General features: G+C 45.8%; 1 protein-coding gene across 21 annotated transcripts in view; it reads left to right on the plus strand.

Annotated features, from left to right (window-relative positions):
• The window catches only part of Pakap (paralemmin A kinase anchor protein), a 466,751-nt gene extending 447,743 nt beyond the window's left edge, over positions 1 to 19,008 (plus strand). For 7 of the 21 annotated variants that reach the window (XM_063287310.1, XM_063287313.1, XM_063287314.1 and 4 more), the window contains one exon: positions 14,865 to 18,990. In XM_063287310.1, coding sequence (XP_063143380.1) covers positions 14,865 to 14,887 — 23 coding nt within the window. In that variant the 3' untranslated portion in view covers positions 14,888 to 18,990. Of the gene's footprint in view, positions 1 to 5,309; positions 5,489 to 8,485; positions 8,525 to 14,864 lie in introns of all 21 variants that reach the window. The other 14 variants (XM_063287309.1, XM_063287312.1, XM_063287318.1 and 11 more) reach the window with 4 other exon arrangements.
• The last annotated feature ends 247 nt before the right edge of the window (positions 19,009 to 19,255 follow it).

Genomic DNA, 19,255 nt, shown 5'->3' on the forward strand with positions numbered 1-19,255 from the left:
ATTCTTACTTTGTTAGCCCGGTTAGTTCAAGCTGACCTTGAACTTGAGATCTTTCTGCTTCACCCTAGTACTAGGATTACAAGAATTTACCACCACACCCAACTTAAGCACTTTCAAGTCCACTTTGGGGAACTGCTTTTCCTCATTTCCCCTTAAAAATTCCTCTAAATTCCAGAGGTTAAAACATGGTTGGTAGTGACTAAATAATACTCCATCCCTAAATGACTAGTCTCCCATAGGCAGAGAAGTTGGTTTAAATATGAAAAAGAAAAACGAGGGGGCTGGAGAGATGGCTCAGTGGTTAAGAGCACTGACTGTTCTTCCACAGGTCCTGAGTTCAATTCCCGGCAACCACATGGTGGCTCACAACCATCTGTAACGGGATCTGATGCCCTCTTCTGTTGTGTCTGAGGACAGCAACAGTGTAGTCATATACATAATAAATCACTCTTTAAATAGAAAAAGGGAACGAGGAGATTCTGGCATACAGCTTTATAGCTTTATGCCTTTGTTTAGATATTGGCTGAACCTGAGCTTTCTTGGGAGCAGTATGGGTCAAGCAATATGCATTAGGCGATTGATTTATTGAGCCATTTTCCTTGTGATATTAATAGGAATCCCCTGCAACAGGCTTCTCCTGTTGGATGATTTTGAGTGATCTGCATTCCCGCTCATGTGTTCAAGGCTCACAGCCATACCAACACCGAAGCCGAGTCTTCTCATGAAGGCTCTCCCACACACCAACACACCTTTTGAATTATTTATTACATTTATTTATTTGCATAGATATGTGTATACATTGTCTTAGGTTACTATTGCTATAAAGAGACACCGTGACCAAAACAACTCTTATTAAAAAAAATTTTTAATTGGGGCCTGGCTTACAGTTTCAGAAGCGTAATCCATTATCAGTCATGGCAGGAAGCAGACGCCAGAGCAACAGAGAGAGAGAGAGAGAGAGAGACAGACAGACAGACAGACAGACATGCTGGGCTTGGCATGGGCTTTTGAAACCTCAAAGCCCATCCCCAGTGACACACCTCCTTCAACAAGGACACACCTTTTAATTTTTCTAATTCCTTCAAATACTACCACTTCCTGGTAACTGATCATTCAAATATATGAGCCTATGTGAGCAATTCTTGTTCAAACTCCCACATTTATGGTGTGTGGGTGTAGGTGGGTGCAAGTGTGCTCAGGCCTTGATGCGCCTGTGGAGGTCAGGGAACCGTTTGCAGGAGTCAGCTATCCCAGGCACTGAACCCAGGTCATTGGGTTTGACAGCAAATACCTTTACCCTCTGAGCCACCTTGCTGGCCCATACACAACTTAAAAAAAAAAAAACAAAAACTATTGTTTGACAAGTTTGTTTGTGTAATGCTGCTTGTAGCACTAAGGATTATTTCACACAGCCAAAATTATAGAGGATCAACCCAGCCATGTGGGGCTGCCTGCCCTCATCCATCTTCAAAACATGAGTTACAACTTTACTCCATTATTTTAGACAGGACTGTGTTTATGAAATAAGTTGAAAATGTTTCCTTTCCTCTACTCAGAACTGCAGGCTGATTTTTGTCCTGTTGGTTTCTTTGTGAAGGTTGCATAATATTATACCTGTCCCATGCTCTGTAAATGCCAACCCCAGCCTTCGGCCTAAACCAACACAGGCCTACCCTGAGCTCTGCCTGGCATGGTTTGCTCTTGTCTCCCAGGGATGCAGACATTCTGTGAGAAGGCCCTCTCTCCAGTCCAGGGAGAGTCTGATTAGCAGGATGCTAATCACTGAATAGGGAGGCCATTTTCAGTTACTCATCATTCACCGAGTGAATAGACAAATTCAAGGAGGGAAGGTTTGATGGACCAACCTGGGATGAAAGCCAAGGACATGGGAGCCATGATATGCACATAACACCCAGGATAATCCACAGTTTGTGAATTCTTCTGGGGTACGTCCTCTAGGTCACAGAACTTGTAGGGCTTTCATGAGGCCATAGATTGAGGTGACTGGACTATTCAGACGCATGCATTTCATTCTTGTACTGTCCCCATGGTCAGTGTACTGCTGTTGGGAGAGCACCTCAAGTTTCCCATCATCCTGTGAGAAGTCTCTGACTCTGAACTCAGGACCCTGAGGAAGGAGTCAGGTGTGGATCAGTCCCTCTTCAGCTTTTCAGTGGCTCGTGTGACTCCTAAGGTGGGGCATGGAGTAGAGTTCTAAGGCATGACTTGTACCCTACTGTAGGGAGGTCTTAGGGCACAGCATAGAAAGCTGAACGAGTTAGCCTCCTGTGACAACGTCAAGGCGAATGGCCAGAAGTTTGTGGATCAGAAACAGTTTTTCCTTTGTCTCTGGGGCCTGTGACAGCCCTCCCTTAGGTTTTGGATATCCAAAATCTCTTTGCCAGTTACCTCTTTGGAGACTGCTCCTCCAGCCCTGCTAAGCCAGCCTTGCTTTCTGCAACCTCTAGTGGCTGTCGCCGGTATTGCTTCCCGCTCCAGGGATGGGTTTTCTTCTGCTAGACTGCGGAATTGGTGGGCATTGTCTTTTCTGATGGCTGACTTGCTTCTCTATAGGAACTTTCTCATTCCATCGTATTGGAATTGGTTATAATTCCAGACTAACTCTGACCATTGTTCTCAGATGTGATGCTGGCTGGAATTAGCACTGGGCTTTCATGATCTGAGCCATAATTATCCAGTCTGTCTAGCCATCTACCCACTCACTCATGTAAGAATTGAATGACATGGGGGTTGTGAAGGACTTGCTGTAAGGACACCCTCAGTGTCACTCCTGAGCTGTTGAGTCCTGTAGTCTGTGGCTCCAGAGCCTCTTTGTTTATTTGTTCGTGTTTGCTTGCTTTGGAGACAGAATCACACTCTGTAGTCCAGGTTGGCCTGGAACTTATTGTCAAGCACAGGCTGCTTTGAACTCATGAACATTCTCCTGCCTCTGACTCCCAACTGTTGGGAGGGAAAGGCCTTTGACCTCTTTCCTGGGATTCTCTGGCAGTCGGGGAGTGTTGGTCCCAGCACACGAGTGTTTTCTAAAGTCATTGTGTGCATTCTACAATAAACGTATTGGCTTATTGTGTACACACCGACTCTCAACCTTGTGTCTTACTCTGCTGGGATCCAGGAGTCAGGCAGATGGACACCCCATTGTGACAGGCTCCTCACTGAAACGAGCGAAAAGGATTTATAGAGGACTGGAATGATCTGTGTCTTCCTGTGATTTTGCAGCTTCTTCCAGATGACAGGCACTTCAGTAGCCAGAGATGATACAGGGCACTGTAAGAGAATGGCTTTCACAGACCTTAAAATAAAGTCTTGTCTGGCAAAGACATCCGTGTGAAAACTAGAAGCTAAGCACGAACAGTTTACTCTGCTTCCTAGACATTTACTGTTGGAAGAAGAGTTGATGGGAGATGGTCTGGATATTTGAGAGGGAGGGTGGCAACAGTCATCAACTTGGCAACATGGGAAACAATGTTTCTGGCTTTCCAGACTTGCAGGAATAGTATGTAGAATGCCCAAGGGATTGCACAGTCTCACCCCATCCCCACGGTTTCATTATTTCCAGATTCAAGTCAAATAGCAGCTACAATCATTGGATGCTTTCTGTTCTGGATGCTACCAAGTGGCTATTACCACTTACCAGTGTTAACTTAGTCTTTACAGCAACCATATAATACTAACAGTAAGGAACTGGCCCAGAGCTATAGTGGGTTCAAACTCCAGCATACTGGCTCTAGACTCAAGCATGCAGGCTCACCACCCTTCTGTACTGTTTCTCCAAGCTTCAGCTTAAAAGACCACTGTGACTCTGGGGTTGTGGCCTGGTTGGTAGAGGTTTGCCTGGCGTACATGAGGCCCAGAGTTTGGTCCTCGGTACGACTTAAAGCTAGATATGGTGGCATATGCCTGTGATTTCAGCATTCAAGAGGAGTATAAGTTCAAGATTATCTTTAGCTACCTACTGAGTTCAAGGCCAGCATAGGCTACAGGAAATTCCGTTGAGCACCCCTCCTGGTCCCCTGAAGCACTGGGTCTCTCAGTGTAGATCTGTCTGTCTCTGCCTCTGCCTCTCAAGTGCTCCGATTAAAGGGTTATAAGAAAACTGCTCACTACTGCTCCTTCTCAGAGGTGCATTTGAGACTCTGTGGCACTAAAATCCAACCACACATGCCTTGACGATCCAGAAGTGAAGACCAGGATTTGAGAAGTGGGGTCTCTGAGCTTAGGGGCTCAGTAGGTAGAGCTTGCTGGGATTCAGTCACCAGCACTGCATGAAGCAGACATTGTAGCTAAGTTTATAATGCTAGCACCTGGGAGGTAGAGGCAGAAGCCAGTCTGGGCTATATAATGAGTTCAAGGCCATCCTTCACAACATGAGATACTGTCTTAAGAAACAAAGTGAATCTCCAAGGTGCCAGCTCCTCCTGACAGCCTACTGTTGGGATCTGTGTTAGAACGCGTGTCCCCTGGATATTGGGAGCCAGGGTCTAACTGTCTGACCTATGTTCAAAGGATGCTGATAGTTTTAGAGAATATGCCTAGAGGCCCCATGCCTCTAGGTTGAATTAACCATTGCTGTAATCTCCCCACCTGGCAACTGCTGAGGGGCGATCTCAAGAGCTAAATCTTACCCTCCTAACTCTGTTGTCACTCATTCCAGAAGGTCTAGGAGTGTCTTTGGGACGTTAGCAGGTAAGGTAAATGAAAGAAGCTGGCCAATTAAGATTGGTGTCTCCTGGGAAACTGGAGTCTCATTCTCATTCAAAGACTTCTAGATACCAGGGCAGGTCAGCTAATAGCCGGTTACCTCTGATGCAGAGAGCAGAGGATACTGGGAGTGCTGGGGACCGTTGTTGGCTTCAGGTGGCCTTTGTAGAATCTCAGTTTCCTCACCTGTGAGAAGTTGGACTCCACAGTGCTGCAACTCTGACAGCTTTATGATACGATCTGAGAGAATTAGTCTCCACTACCATGGAACTAATGTCTGTCTGTCTGTCTGTCTGTCTGTCTGTCTGTCTGTCTTTCTGTCTGTCTGCCTGCCTGACATGTTGCAAAGTGCCTGCCAGGGTATTTGAGTGAACTGGTTCTTTAGCTCTGGTGTCGCTGAGGTGTGCGTTGAACAGGCTTTTGCACTCTGTTCCTGTAACGAAACCCTGTGACTTAACCATGACTCTGCTCTGCCCTTGATTTTGCAAGTGTGTGTGCATGCGAGTGCGACAGTTTTTCCTCCTCCTAAAAGCAGTGCGTGCTGAGCAGATGAGCTTAGAAAGGGTGTTCTCTTCGTGTTGTTTCAGGGAAAATAGAGAAAGTCAAACCTCCTCCATCCCCCACAACTGAAGGTCCCAGCTTGCAGCCTGACTTAGCCCCTGAAGAGGCTGCCGGAGCCCAGCGGCCCAAGAACCTGATGCAGACCCTCATGGAAGACTATGAGACACACAAATCTAAAAGGCGCGAGAGAATGGATGATAGTAGTGTAAGTTTTTCCTCCTTTCCTTTCTCTTTTCTGAGGGTGACCTTCCGTGTGGCGTGCCTGTGTCCTGGTTCAGACCTGGATGTGTGTGTGATGTATCTGCCTGTCTTGCCTCATGACTCTGAAACCTACTTTCAAACGAGTGGTTTGATGTGCCTTGGGGAACGAAGTATCTATTGTCAAGAGCTGGTTGTTTGACACCTAAGCCAAGCTTGAGGTGGTGGGCAAGGCTGGTCCATGAGATGGGGTTTGGGGGTGGGGGAGGAAGATGATGTGCCCGGGCAATACAGCAGAGAGTGCGCTCACTCTGGAAGTGCCCTCAGGTGTCAACATCTACACTGTGATCAATCCTTGTCTGCTCAAGAGACTAAGTCTGTCTAGGGTTCTTTGTGTGCATAGTTGGACAGGAAAGACACATTTTAAACGACAGCTAAAAGCCACACAACGAACCCTCTCCCTTCAACCCTCCTAACTCTATCCAGGTTGGTTGTGTGCCCCATGAAAGGAAGTCGTCTGCTGTGGTTTCCTTGTCCAGTAAGAGATTTAAGAGGTGTTCTGAATGGTCCCTGCAAGCCTCGGGGGGCAGCCCCAGGTTATGTGCAAACAGCCTAGAGTCTCTGGCATTAGTCTTTTCTCTTTTACCAAAGTACACTCCCCCATTACACTCAGGTCAAAAATAGCTTGGATTGGTAAACTACGTAGTTTCTGCCTGTTGGCCTGTGTGTTTATGACAGCATCACTCTTCCAAGTTTGGAAAGGCTATGCAGTTACCCTCAGTTCAAATGCTCCAAGGTTCACAGTAGGAAGTCCCTGCCAACTCAGTGACTTTCATGTCCTGGCTGGATAATCCCAAGTTAGAGTTTCCCGGGATGAATGCCAGATGCTGAAGTTAGAGGGATAAGGAAGACACACACACACACACACACACACACACACACACACACACACACACACACCTCTTCTTAATCATGAAGGAACGTTCACTTAACTCTGCTGTGAGGCCAAGGGCTTCTCTGTGGATGGAGCCCTGGCCTAGGTAGCTGCTGCAGACAGTTCTACTGGGTTCCCTGGGCAGTGCCAGCAGTAGCTTAATGTCTACTAAATCACGTTAGCAGCCCCTTTGGGGTGTAGAGTCCCCCTTTAGGTTTTGTTAGTTGCAGTCTGAAGTGCAGTCGAAGCATATGGTTTTCTTCTCTCCCCTTGATTCAACAGTGACTCTCAGCAGCTTTGCTGAACTCTAGCCGAAGAGCCATGGCCATTCAGTCGTGCCCCACGTAAATGCTTTCCAAGTGCATTCTGTGTTGGTTGTGTGTGCTTTTTTGCACTGGAGTGCAGATGTTAAGGGGGGGGGGTAACTTCCAGGCCTGGTGTACAGGCCTGTAATTCTGGACACAGGGAAGCTGAAGTAGGAAGATAATATGGTCAAAGCTGCCTGGGACATAGTGGAAGGAGGCACTCATGTCATGGGCAGAAAACTCAGGAATGCCACTCTGACACTCAGGAATGCCAACCAGGCCCAGTTTTCTCCAAGTGCTAATGGCTTCTTGTTTCTATTTCACCCAAGTAAATAAACATGTTGGCTAAGGAAGAAACCTACTAGTAAATCAATTTGTTTTTATTTTTATTTGAAGGATGGGTATTTTGAACTTTTCCTAGAATCACCATAGAACAAAATCTGCCAATTGCTGAAGAGCTTTAGAGATAGGACAAACTCCAATCCCCTATATCCCTACCCACACCTTTCCAATAGAGACCTAAATCTCAAAATCCCACACTCATATTGCTCCTTGAGAAATTATATGGACAGAAATGATTCCAAGCCACCTGCTAGCCTGTCTCCCAGCCCTTTTAATATAGGGTTCCACGGCTCTGTGTAGAGAACAAGCTTCGTTTCCCCCAGCTGTCCCTAGCCCTGTCTCCATTTCCCCTGTCTCTGATACCAGAAGGATAAGAAGAAGAGGATGGGTTGCTTGGTGGTGGTTATGGAGTTGGCCTCCCCATCCCTAAAAGCTAAAAGTGGTTGTCTTCAGGCCATGCAATTATGGTCTCCTGAGCCATTCGTACTCATTGCTTTTAGGGTGACACATGGCCTCTTGGATTTTCTGTACTCTAAGGGCCTCCTATGGCTCATGTCACCTTCATTTGTCAACTGGCTTGGTGACAAAAAACAGAAAAAAAACACTCGCTTTTCAAAAGTGCCTCCCTCTTAGAACTTGGGCAAACTGCTCCCTGACCTCTCTACCACTCTTCACCGCTGGGACCAGCTACCTTGTTCTGTGTTCTCTCCAGCAAGCGGACCTAGGAACTTACAACATTCCGTTTCTGAGGTACCCACCCTAATCCTAAATGATCATCCAAGGACCGTCCCAAGCTTGGAGTCCTAGCCGGATGCACAGGTTCCAATGAGGGAGGCTGTGGTCTCCTTCACTGACAGTGCCGTCCTTAGGTCTGTTTTAGAGAAACTGCCTCCACAGGACCTGGTCCTTCCCCCCTTCCTCCTCCCCCATTCCCTCCCTCCCCTTTCCCTTTATGTCTTCCTCTCTTCGTTCTACTATTGGAGTCTTACCGTAATGACTCAATGGGGTACAGGACTGTTTAAGGCTCAGAGAAGCCCACAGGAAAAGAATCCATCAAATCCAGAACGGCCATCCGGCCATCCGGGTCCTTGGTGGTGGGCAACTGTTTAGACAACGGGGGAGAATAAATCTTGTTAATTCAACAGAAAATGAAAACAAGATCTTGAATTAACACAGCCGGGCTTATCTGATATTTTTATTAACGAGCAAGAGGGTATCTACTTTGCCTCAATAGATACTGACTTTCAAACGAACAAATATCAGATGAAGCCATACCGAGGTCGTTTAATGATTCTCCCTGCCCCAAGCCTCCTCCCCTTCTACTCGCTTCTGGCATGGTGCCAGAGCCCAGCCGCTGGGGGCAGGGAAGCCTGTGAATGTGCCTCTGCCATGTACTAACCCTAATCTTTTCCCTCTCTGCCAGTACACCTCTAAGTTACTGTCTTGCAAGGTGACTTCCGAGGTACTTTTCAAACTTGTCTGTCTGTGTCCCGATGCATGCTTGATCCTGGTGCACGAGGTTGTGGTTTGCTGTCTCCTGCTGTACTCAAAAAGAATGGCAAGGGGAAGGCCTCCTCTCCATGTGCATTTTCTGCCTGACCTTTCTGAATTGGGGAGCTGACTCAAATATTGGCATCCACGTGATAGCGAACATTGACTGCTGTGCTGTGCTGTGCTGTGCTGTGCTGGGAGGTGGGGTTGGAGAAGACCGTGGTCACCCAAGAATCTGGAAGATGTTGAACTTGAGGGCTCCTATTGGGAGACTGTGTGAATTCTTCCAGTCTCTTCAGGCACAAGTAGCAAATATATTCCAGTCCGGTTAGCGAACAGTGCCACGCCCACAGGCTAATCTTGTGATTTTGACTAGTCCTTTATTAACCTTATTACGAGTCCCAGAGAGTTCTCCACTATGTATTTAGGACAGCCTATTTCTAAGGCAAACCATCCCAGTCTCTCCTCTCTCCCTCCAGTCTTGGGACCTGTATTTTTGTTCTGGAAGCTCAGCTAAGCAGTGGTCTTTCCCCAAATCTTCTCCTTCCCCATACAAACTCCTTTAACACAGATTTCACAAGTAAATGCACTCCAAAAATGCAGTACTAGCGGGGCTGGAGAGACGGCTCCACAGTTAAGAATGCTAGCTGTTCCTGCCGAGACCAGGGGAGCTGGGTCCCGAGCACAAACAGCTGGTGTGTTACAGTCACCTGTGACGTTAGCTCCAAAGGTCCTGAATGCCCTCTTCTGCCTCTGCAGGCACCCGATGAATAGGTACTCGGTGCGCATGCATGCACACACACACACACACACACACACACACACACACAGACACACACACAGACACACACACACACACACACACACACACACACACACACACAGAGGATTGAATCCAGAACACATATATTTAAAAAGTTGTTTTAAATGTTAAGCCAGGCATGGTGGCACATGACTTTTTATCCCAGCACTCAGGAGGAAGAGACAGAGGCAGAGGCAGGAGGATTTCTGTGAGTTCTGCATAAAGACTGGTCTGCATAGAGACTTTCCAGACAGCCAGAGCTACACAGAGAAATCCTATCTTTAAAGTGCTATATATGTATACATGCAGTAATGCATGCATGCATACAATTCATACATGCATACAATGCATGCATACATACATATATACATACATACATGCATGCTTGCCTAGGACTGAATCCAGGGAAATGTCAGGCAAGACTCTTTCTATAGTTCTAGTTCTTTTTTTATTCCTTTTCTTAAAGTTTTTCCTTTTTTTTCAATTTTTTTTCTGTAAGAAAGCACAGCACTTTATATTTTCATTTCTACTGTACTGAATTTGCATTTCAAAAGAATTGTTTCAGGTGTCCAAAATTGTAGAGAAAACCATTCATCCGCACAGTTCATAGTTTACGGAGAATCAGCCCTGTATGGGGTACTAGAGCAGAGCTTGAGGAGGTAGCAGGCACATACTCCGGAAGGCATGGAGACAGCCTGCAGCTTCCCTCGCCTTAGTACGACAGCATCTGCCTCTCTCACTGCCCCATGCCTGTAGTTTCATAGTATTGGAGAGATGTTTTCCAGAGAGTTCAATGTGGCAAATCCTATTAAAGCCCTCTTGTCGCTTTTCCCGGCTCCCACTCCTCCATATCTGTCACTTTTTATCTCCTCTAAGGGGTCTCAATTAATGCAGTGGTGGTCATGTTTGTGCATGGTTTTATACTACGTATATATTATATATGTATAATACTACATATATATAACCACACATATATATGGGAAAACTTAGGCTTTTTCGCATGTTTTAAAAGTTTTGTAAACTGCAAGTCACATGATAGTATCCTCTTTTTTTAATGTCTTTCTTATATTTATTTATTTTAAATTTTATTCTTTTTTTTTTATGTGTGTGAGGTTTGGGCTGCATGTATGTCTGTGCACTATGTACATACAGTGCCCTTGAAGGCCAGAAGAGGGCCTTGGCTTAAAACTAGGGTTACAAATGCTTATAAGCTGCCATGTGGGTATTGGGAATCGAATCTGGGTCCTCTGAAAAACAGACAGTTCTCTGAAGCACTGAGCCTTCTCTCCAGCTCCTGTTTCACCATTTTTAGATGTGTTCCTGTGTACATGTGGTTCTAGTATATGCACTAGCATTGCTGAGCAGCGTTCTGTAAATCGTTAGTCACTTTCCTGTGTGGGCAATGTAGAGCAAGTTATTTTTGGTGAACTTTCTGGGGTTTTGCTTGTCTCTCTGTTTTATGGTGCTGGGGATTGAACTCAGGTCCTCTTGCATGGTAGGCAAGCACTAATGAACATTGCCACACATTTCCCCATGTATCTAAGAAGCAATTTCTGTACCTACAACGTACACACTTGCATTTATTTACCAGCTCTTGCAAATCGTTTTCTGCATGAGTTATGCCAACCTCCAGCACCATATGTATTTTGGATCTGGCTCATTCTTAGCAAAATAACTTATACTTTATAGCTGTAGACTTAATCTGCCAATGGCTGGTGTTTATATGATTTAAAGTGAATGTAAAGAGTACCATGGCATGGACCTTCCTCATTGCCTGACTCTGGCTCTCATTTAGAGAGTAGCTCCTGGAGAGGCAGGCTCCACTCCCCCTATCCTCCCTGAGTCAGTATGGCTTGGAACAGAGAAACTCTGGTCAAGGATGTGCAAGGAAGATAGCGTTGGGCCCCATCAATCTCTAGTGAAGAAGCAGCAGGAGGATCACGTGTTAGCATGGATCTTAATGGAGTCACTCAGAGTTTAATCCATTTGCCCTTGCTTCACAGCCCTTATCCGACAACTGCTTAAAAGTTGAACAACTAGCTAGATGTCTCCAAGCATCAGAGAATGGATGGTTTTTCTTCCATCAGACCTCAAACTGAATTCGTTGGTGAAAACAATAACCATTGTGGAGAGTGCTTGCTGCTCCTGGTCTATCCTTGTCTACCACAGCTGTTGAGCAGCCAAGAGGCTTGATATCTCAAGCAGTGACTCCACCCCTGGAGAGCTGAGTTTAAACCTTGGCTTTTCTTCTACTGACTAAATGCTGGGCAAGTTACTCGCCCTCCCCGAGTGTCAGCCATAGTACTTGGGATTGAGACGCATGCACTTTGGGCCCAGAAAAGGGATTAGAAAGTAAAGTTAATGTATTGAGTACAGAGTTTACTAGTGACTTAGACACACACCCTCATCCGCATCTGAATGAACTGTAAAATGAACGAGAGCCCATTCATACCTTCCCTGAGGGTTGCCCTTTGAACTTTCCCAAGGCTTATTACAGGACTTTACTCCAAGTCCTCAGTCCTCAACTTCAGAAGCCCAAGGAGAGCTGTTCACTGAGGTTCCCAGCCATCTCAGTTCTGGTTCACTCGTCGTCTTCTCTGTGTCTTTACTGAGGGATTTTGATCTCAACAGAAACTCGGGATCATGGGAAAAGGACATTCAAATTAGAGGGAGCTCATTATTACACATAGTTATTTGAGCTCTTGATCAATAGATGTTTAAACCCAAGCTATGATGTTTCTATAATTAGAATTTATATATATATATATATATATATATATATATATATATATATATATAATTTTCCTGCCTGCTACACCTTTTATGATGAATTCTGAGGAAAGAAACTCTCATATCTCCCTCTCCCACTGTGCCCATGACTTGTTGGGGGTCCAGTCAATGTAAGTAAGGTGAGCAGATAGACAGATTTTAACTTGGGCTTCTGAAGATTAGAGCAAGGAAATTTGGCTGAGATTTATTATGCATTGAAATGAGACTTAAAGCCAGGCGAGGTACCCACATGCCATTAATCTCAGATCTCTGGGGGCTGAGGTAGGTGGATTGGGAGTTCTTGGATAGCCTGGGCTACATGACAAGAACCTGTCTAAAAAGAAAAAGAAAAGAGGGCACTGGAGAGATGGCCCAGTGGTTAAGGGCACCAGTTCCTCTTTTAGAGGACCTGGGTTCAGTTCTCAACACCCACTTGGCAGCTTACAACTGTCTGTAACTTCAGGTCCCGGTTCCTTCAGTTCAGTTCCTCTTCAAGATTCTGTATGCGGGGTTGGGGATTTAGCTCAGTGGTAGAGCGCTTGCCTAGTCAAGTGCAAGGCCCTGGGTTCGGTCCCCAGCTCCGGAAAAAAAAAAAAAAGACTCTGCATGCACCAAGTGTGCATGGGGAACACAACCATTTATGAAGGCAAAACACTCATCCATATAAAAATAAATAAATCTTTTAAAGAGAGAGAAAGGAAGGTAATAAAAAAGTCTAACAGCAAGACAAGAACCATAATAATATAATTAATAATAATATTTTAATAATAATTATTAATTTAAAGAAGTCCTTTTCAGAACCCTGGCTTCACATTCATACCCCCGAGAGTGTCTCAGTTTGTTTCTGGAAGGCCAGCATGAGCACTTTACACAACACATAGCTCACTGTGGAATCCATGTTTTTATTCCACTCCAGGGTCTGTAACCCTTTCAGATGCTCGGAGGAATTATTTGAGGACAGTCCTGTGCACTAGAACTGCCTGTCCCTTGGGCAGACTATACGCTGTGGCTTTTATTATGCCCATTTGACATGGAGATAGACAGGCACTGGAGTTGGTGACTTTTGCAAGGTCACACTGTCACGACAATTTAAAATCTGGATCTTGTTGAGCTGCAGAGGCTGAACTGCCTCCTGAGAAAGCCTTGGTGTTGGGACAAGGGCGAGAAGATGAGCAAGAGGCAAGGGTGAAGCACGAGGTTCGGGCATTACCACCCATGCAGAATTGTCAACCATTCCTCTGCTATCGCACATTGGCCAGAACACCCCTGTTTAGCTCCCAGGCCTGGAAACATGCGTTCTTGTGTTGTGTATGTCCGCAATGTGCACAGAGCTGGTCCTGCCATGGATATGGTTCTTAACACTGTATCATTCACACAGCAAAGGAGGCTGGCTGCATCCTGCCTGTAGCCCTTGCATTTGACCCAGAAGCAAAGAGCATGCTGGCATGGACCTCAGTCCTTCAGCCCAGCCCAGCACGTGCTTCCGAATGGCATCTTCCTACCTCTCTGGAGTGGGCAACATCACTGCCCAATGCCTAAATAATAATTTTTAGAAGAAACCACAGTGTTCAGTTGTGGCTCGGAAAAACCAACCAGGACTTTCCTCTGAAGTTAGAGACTCTGTGCCCTAAGTGAATGCCAGAGTGCCTGGCGTGCATGAGCTTGCACTTGTTCCAGTGGCTGACTGGAACCGTCTCATGTCTGGCCTCTTCTGTGCCTTTCATCTAGATCCATCCTATCCGAACTAAAACTGGGACTGGCGGCCTGACTGTCTCCTGACTGGTCTTCTCTCAGGAGCCCACAGACGTCTGTAATAGACGGGGGAGGGGTGTCCCACCTTCTGGGCGTGAGCCTACCTGGCCTCAATGTTGCCCCCTTTAATTTATTAGTTTAATTTATTAGTAGTGTTCATGACCTCGATGACGCACACACCAGAGCGACGGCGGCTTTTCACTGTCCTAAAAGCTTCCCCGTTCCCTCACTTGGTGGCCGTTTGTGTTTCATTCCACTGTGGTAGATTCTTGTGATATAAATATTTTCCCAGTGTCATGTGGGTTTGCAGACCTGCTGCATCATCAGCTCCACACTGGCCCATGGTTTGACACTCCTTCCCCAACTTTAGTTAAGAGGCAGCTAAGGGGGTCCGTAGTTGTGCTGTTCAAAACGGTGGTTGCTAGCCTCAGGAGGGGAGCTATTTAAATTTAAATTAAAATTCACTAAAATGGAATGTTTCTCAGCTGTCTGACTGCAAACTTCAAAGGCCTACTGGCCACATGTGGAGAGCGGCTGCCATTTTGGGTGGCACAGCGTAACAGGACCGGGCAGCTTGGAGAGAGAGAGTGTGACTTTAGAATATTCAGCTGTGGGATACGGGTGGAACTCAGCTGTAGTGTGTTTGTCCAGCATGCTCAATGCTCCGGGTTCAGCCTCCAGCACTGCAAAGCCAAAACCAAAGACACCTGAGGCAGAGTCAAGTCTCGTTTAAAGAAACTTGTAAACCTGTGAGAGAGAAAAAGGACATTGGAAATCATGCACCAGGTAGTATGTGGATTTTGGCTTTGAAATTAAGTCACCTGTCCCGCCCCTTTGTCCGGTCTCTGCTACTCATCACCTACCCCCAGCAATACGAGAGCCTGTGTCACCGTTGTCAGGGTGTTGAATGAGCGAATAGAGCAGAGGGAAGAAACAGAAGTTGGTTCATGTGGACTCTGTGCTAATTTTCCTCCCCATCTCTTTTCAGGTCCTGGAGGCCACTCGGGTTAATCGAAGGAAGAGTGCTCTGGCCTTGCGCTGGGAGGCAGGGATTTATGCCAACCAGGAGGAGGAGGACAATGAATAAACTTCCTTCAGCCCAGGAAACTCCTTGGCCAAAGAGTTTCCGCAAAGAAACCAAGAAATTATTGAATCAGACGCATTTTAATAGACTACTTATTAAAGTGCATACAAACTCAATAACCCTCATGTAGACCAGAAGCTGCAATACACAATGATAATAAAACAAAACGAAACACAAAAAAGCAAAGCGAAGCGAACAGGAAGTTCACCCATCAAACTCTGAGACGGGGCAGAGGAGAAAGGGTGTCTTTGTGACTCAAAGAAAGCCTTGGCTTTGGACCATTCCACAACTGATCCAAAGGGACACAGACGGGACAAGCAAGTCCACGTAGTTGCTGCAGGCAGAACTGAAGCCAGCCTCGGCTGGGCGTTACGGAGGAGCAAACAGGCCATTCCAAGGCAACCAACAGGCCCCAGCCTGGTGCAGCCTACAGCACACAGGCTACCCCTCCACCAGCTTCCCACCCCTTTCTCCGTCAAGGCATCAGAAGTGTTGGGTTGACTCCATTTTCTCCAGCAGCCATAAAAACAAATGGTGTTCCTTTCCATAGTTGCCCCAAAAGGAGGCAACAAGGATTCGATCTCTCTTATATGTAATCATTTGAAATTGGGAGCACCTAATGGTCACAATATATATAAAGTCTGTATTTTTAAGGCAATATCTCTTCACGTTGCAGACGCAATCTATCCTACAGCAGGAGGTTGAGGACGGTGGGGGAGAGAGCCAAACCAAAAGGGTTATTAGCTTTAGGACCTTGTCTGCTTTTATCGTTGACTGATCAGTTTAGGGAAACACACTTTCACGGTTACGTTTCTTCATATGAAAAGTATATTTAGTGAGCAATGACTATTTTTATGATGGGATGGGGGAACAGGGACACGGGATAAAACCTGTACACATTTGAACGGCTTGGTTCAAGATGGTAGGGGTATTTTTAGAATGGCAATAATTGAAAATAAAAGGGGGCAGACTCTGCCTTCAGGAAGGTAGATGACCAGAAATAAGGTGTTTGTAACTATTTTCTATTTTAAAGTGGGCCTTAGAGGTGGCTGTGGCATAGGATGAGCTGTTTTGGATCTGAGAAAGGCAACCTTAAACGCATGGAGATAGGAAGAGAAAGGGGCGAGAGAGACAAAGAATGGGAAAGGAAGGAAGGAAGGGAGATTATTTTTGCTGAACAACCAGTGTTTTCCAGGACGACAGAGAGAAAAATATAGCATAGAAATTTAAGTACACATGTGGAATCAGCTACAAATCCTAAAGATGGTGTGTATGCCTTTGTGTGCTTGTATAAGGCATGTATGTTGGTGAGTAAATATATGCCAGCGTGGGGTGTGTGTGTGTGTGTGTGTGTGTGTGTGTGTGTGGTGTGTTGACCGTGACACATGGGTGTACAGTATTTCCTCTGTAGCTGCCTGTCGACTTCAGGAGTGAGTGACAGTTTTCTTTTTTTATGAAAAGGCACAGGGAAGACACAGGGCTGATGCAGTATTCCTGATGTCAAGCTGACTGAACTATGGCATTTGCATGAGTGACAGTCGTGAAGTTTCCAGCAGTTTTGTATTGATAATTTGACATTTAGTACACACCCTATTTATTCTCATGCTTTCTGTCCGTGCCTCGTGTACCACAGAGGACACCGGCTTCATTCTTTCTGTCATTTCAAGCAATATGATAAGGACGTTCACTAATCGGGTGCCCTGAGTTTCTGAATGAGAAAATGTTTCATTTCTGGCCAGGAAGGGGAGGTGGGAGGAGGGGGAGAAGGCATGGAAGGGGAAGGAGGAAGAAAAAGAAGAACTAACCAGCCTTCATTATTTTTCCTTTATTTTTAAGCTATTTCTTACAAGCAATAATTAAATCATACCTTGCTAAAATTCATTTTTGTTTTTATGTTATTATGTTATAAGATCTAATATGTTATTCTAATGAGTAGCGACTCCACAATACTTATATGCACACTCCACACACTATCTTGGCTTTTTTGTTTTGTTTTGTTTTGTTTTCTTTAAATTAGGCTAGTGTGACTTTAGGGAAAAGCTTACTCACTAGTAAGTAGTGGGCACAGGTAAAAAGATGGAGTTGTCTCATGGCTTATAGGGATGCTTAAAAACTACCAAGGGAACGTGTAACTCCAAGACAGATTCTGCAGTCGCTAGCCAAAATCGTACGCCGGAAGTGCGCGCCGTCTTTAGATGGTTCATTCTTTTAGACATAATGTTATTAAAAATGCTAGCCACTGAGGACAGAAAGCAAAGGCAGAGAACTGTGCTGCAAGGAATTTGCTCTTCAGTAAGGGAGGTGGGCCCAGAAGCAAATGTTCCGGAACAGAACGTGACATCCATGCCAGATTAGAAGTCCTGCTAGGTAGATGGGCACACGGGAGAAGGGCCATTTTTGTCGAAGGACTTCCCGCCGGAGGCTGTTTACACGGTGAGATGAAGGCTCCTTCCTTAGGGACACACAGGAATCAGGACTCGTGGGGGGCGGGGAGGAGAGGGGTAGCTGCAGTGTCCTGGGACCTCCGCCCCACTCTGGAGAGCAGGGTAGTACTGTGAGTGCTACAGAAAGCAAGCTCCTTCATGATTTCTGGTATGTGCTAGCGACTGTGGAAGCATCACAGACCAACTCGCCCATTTTTCACAAAGGGAAACCGTCCCCTTGGCTTCCTTAAATTTCTTGTCCTGTTTAGAAGGGAAATGTGGACCCTCGTGGAGGGTACACTGAGGAAAGACTTGGCAGCCAGAGCCCACGCACTCCTTGGAGTTCCTTCGGTAGCAGATGAAGTGGTCTTTTGACTGCAGTAGATTGGATAGGAAGTTCGAACGCTGAGGGATTAGGCTTGTCTGTAGGTGAGGAGACACAAGTCTCTTCCTGCTTACAGGGCTTTTATCACTGGCCTCTCCATTTCCAAGTTTTGCTGGTTTCCCTGAGCTGCCTCTAAAGACTGCCATCTGTTTCCTTGCTCCCCTCGATGACAGTTCTAGTGTATTTTGTTAGGATAGAAACCGCATCTCCATCAGAGAGAGGTATTTTTTGTTCTGTGTTCTTTGGGGTATTTTTTTTTATTTGGGGTGGGTGGGGTGATTTATTCGTTTTCTCATTCAGGAAACATTTGAGCCATTGCTTTGGACATATCACTGTGCTAGGCTCTAGGATCCCACGTGGGCCCCTGTCACCTTCCCAGTATGGAGCAGATCCCTGGAGGAAAAGTCTTTTCTGCCCCATAAGCCTGAGATGAAGAGGCTCCTGGTTACTTTTGCCTCGGATGCTCGGCTCTACCCTGCACCAGTACACAAGCTTGTTAGTCTCAGCTGTAAGAAATGTTTAGCTTCTGTAGATGTTAAAAACCTTCCTGAAGGAATTCCACACTGCAGTGTTTATACTCGCACTTCCCTCCAGAGCCTATGACTTGACAGCCTTGGCTTTCTCATCTAGAAATGAGGGATGCAGGGTCTGTCATCTGTGGCAGAGGCTGGGCGGCACTTGGATGACATAGTGCATGTCCCTTCCTCTTACCCATGCATGCTGCCCACCCTAGGCAATGGCATAGAAGCAGTATATAGATCAGTGTCCACACACACACACACACATACACACACACACACACACACAAACAAGGAACACCAAAACAGTGTTGATTGTTGTGTTTAAAGACATGTTTTTTTTTCACCTGAAGAATGGACTTAAACTATGTATTGAAAAAAAAATAGCCTAAGTGTTAGAAATGGTGAATGTATCCAGTTTCAGTTACAAAAACGATTTCCTGAATTTTAAGCATTCAGTGAGCTGCCAATTTTGATTTTGTGTTGCTCTTTATCCAAATGGCTTTTTCTTTTCTTCTTTCTTCTTTTTATAAATTGGAGGAAGTGGGGGTGGGGCGGGGAGCAGCAATATTGTGTTTGACAAATTATACTCTGTACCTGGCTTTCCTGTGTTCTGTTAACCACCGAGATGTTTCTATTCCGTTTTGGTTTTATAGTGTCTGTGAGGCACTCGATGCAACCATACAGTTATTTTCTCATTAAAACTCAGCGTGTGCAGTGTTTTTCTTTTTTTCCCCTTCTCCTTCTTTTTCCTTGAGGGAAGGATTGATGTTTGCTTTATTGTAGCGGGAAGTTGGGAGATTGGTTGCTAAGCTCTGAGGGGCCTTGATCCCTGTCTCCCCCATGTGCTGAACCGGAAGAAGCAATCGTATCTGGTAAAATACCCCAACGACGCTGCCGTTCATTGTCCGGCCGCCCTGCGTCAGGATCCACAGAAATGACTCGGTGTCTGCTGGTGAGGGTGCTGGA

This window comes from Rattus norvegicus, chromosome 5 (genome assembly GCF_036323735.1).
Source record: "Rattus norvegicus strain BN/NHsdMcwi chromosome 5, GRCr8, whole genome shotgun sequence".
Classification (NCBI taxonomy): domain Eukaryota; kingdom Metazoa; phylum Chordata; class Mammalia; order Rodentia; family Muridae; genus Rattus; species Rattus norvegicus.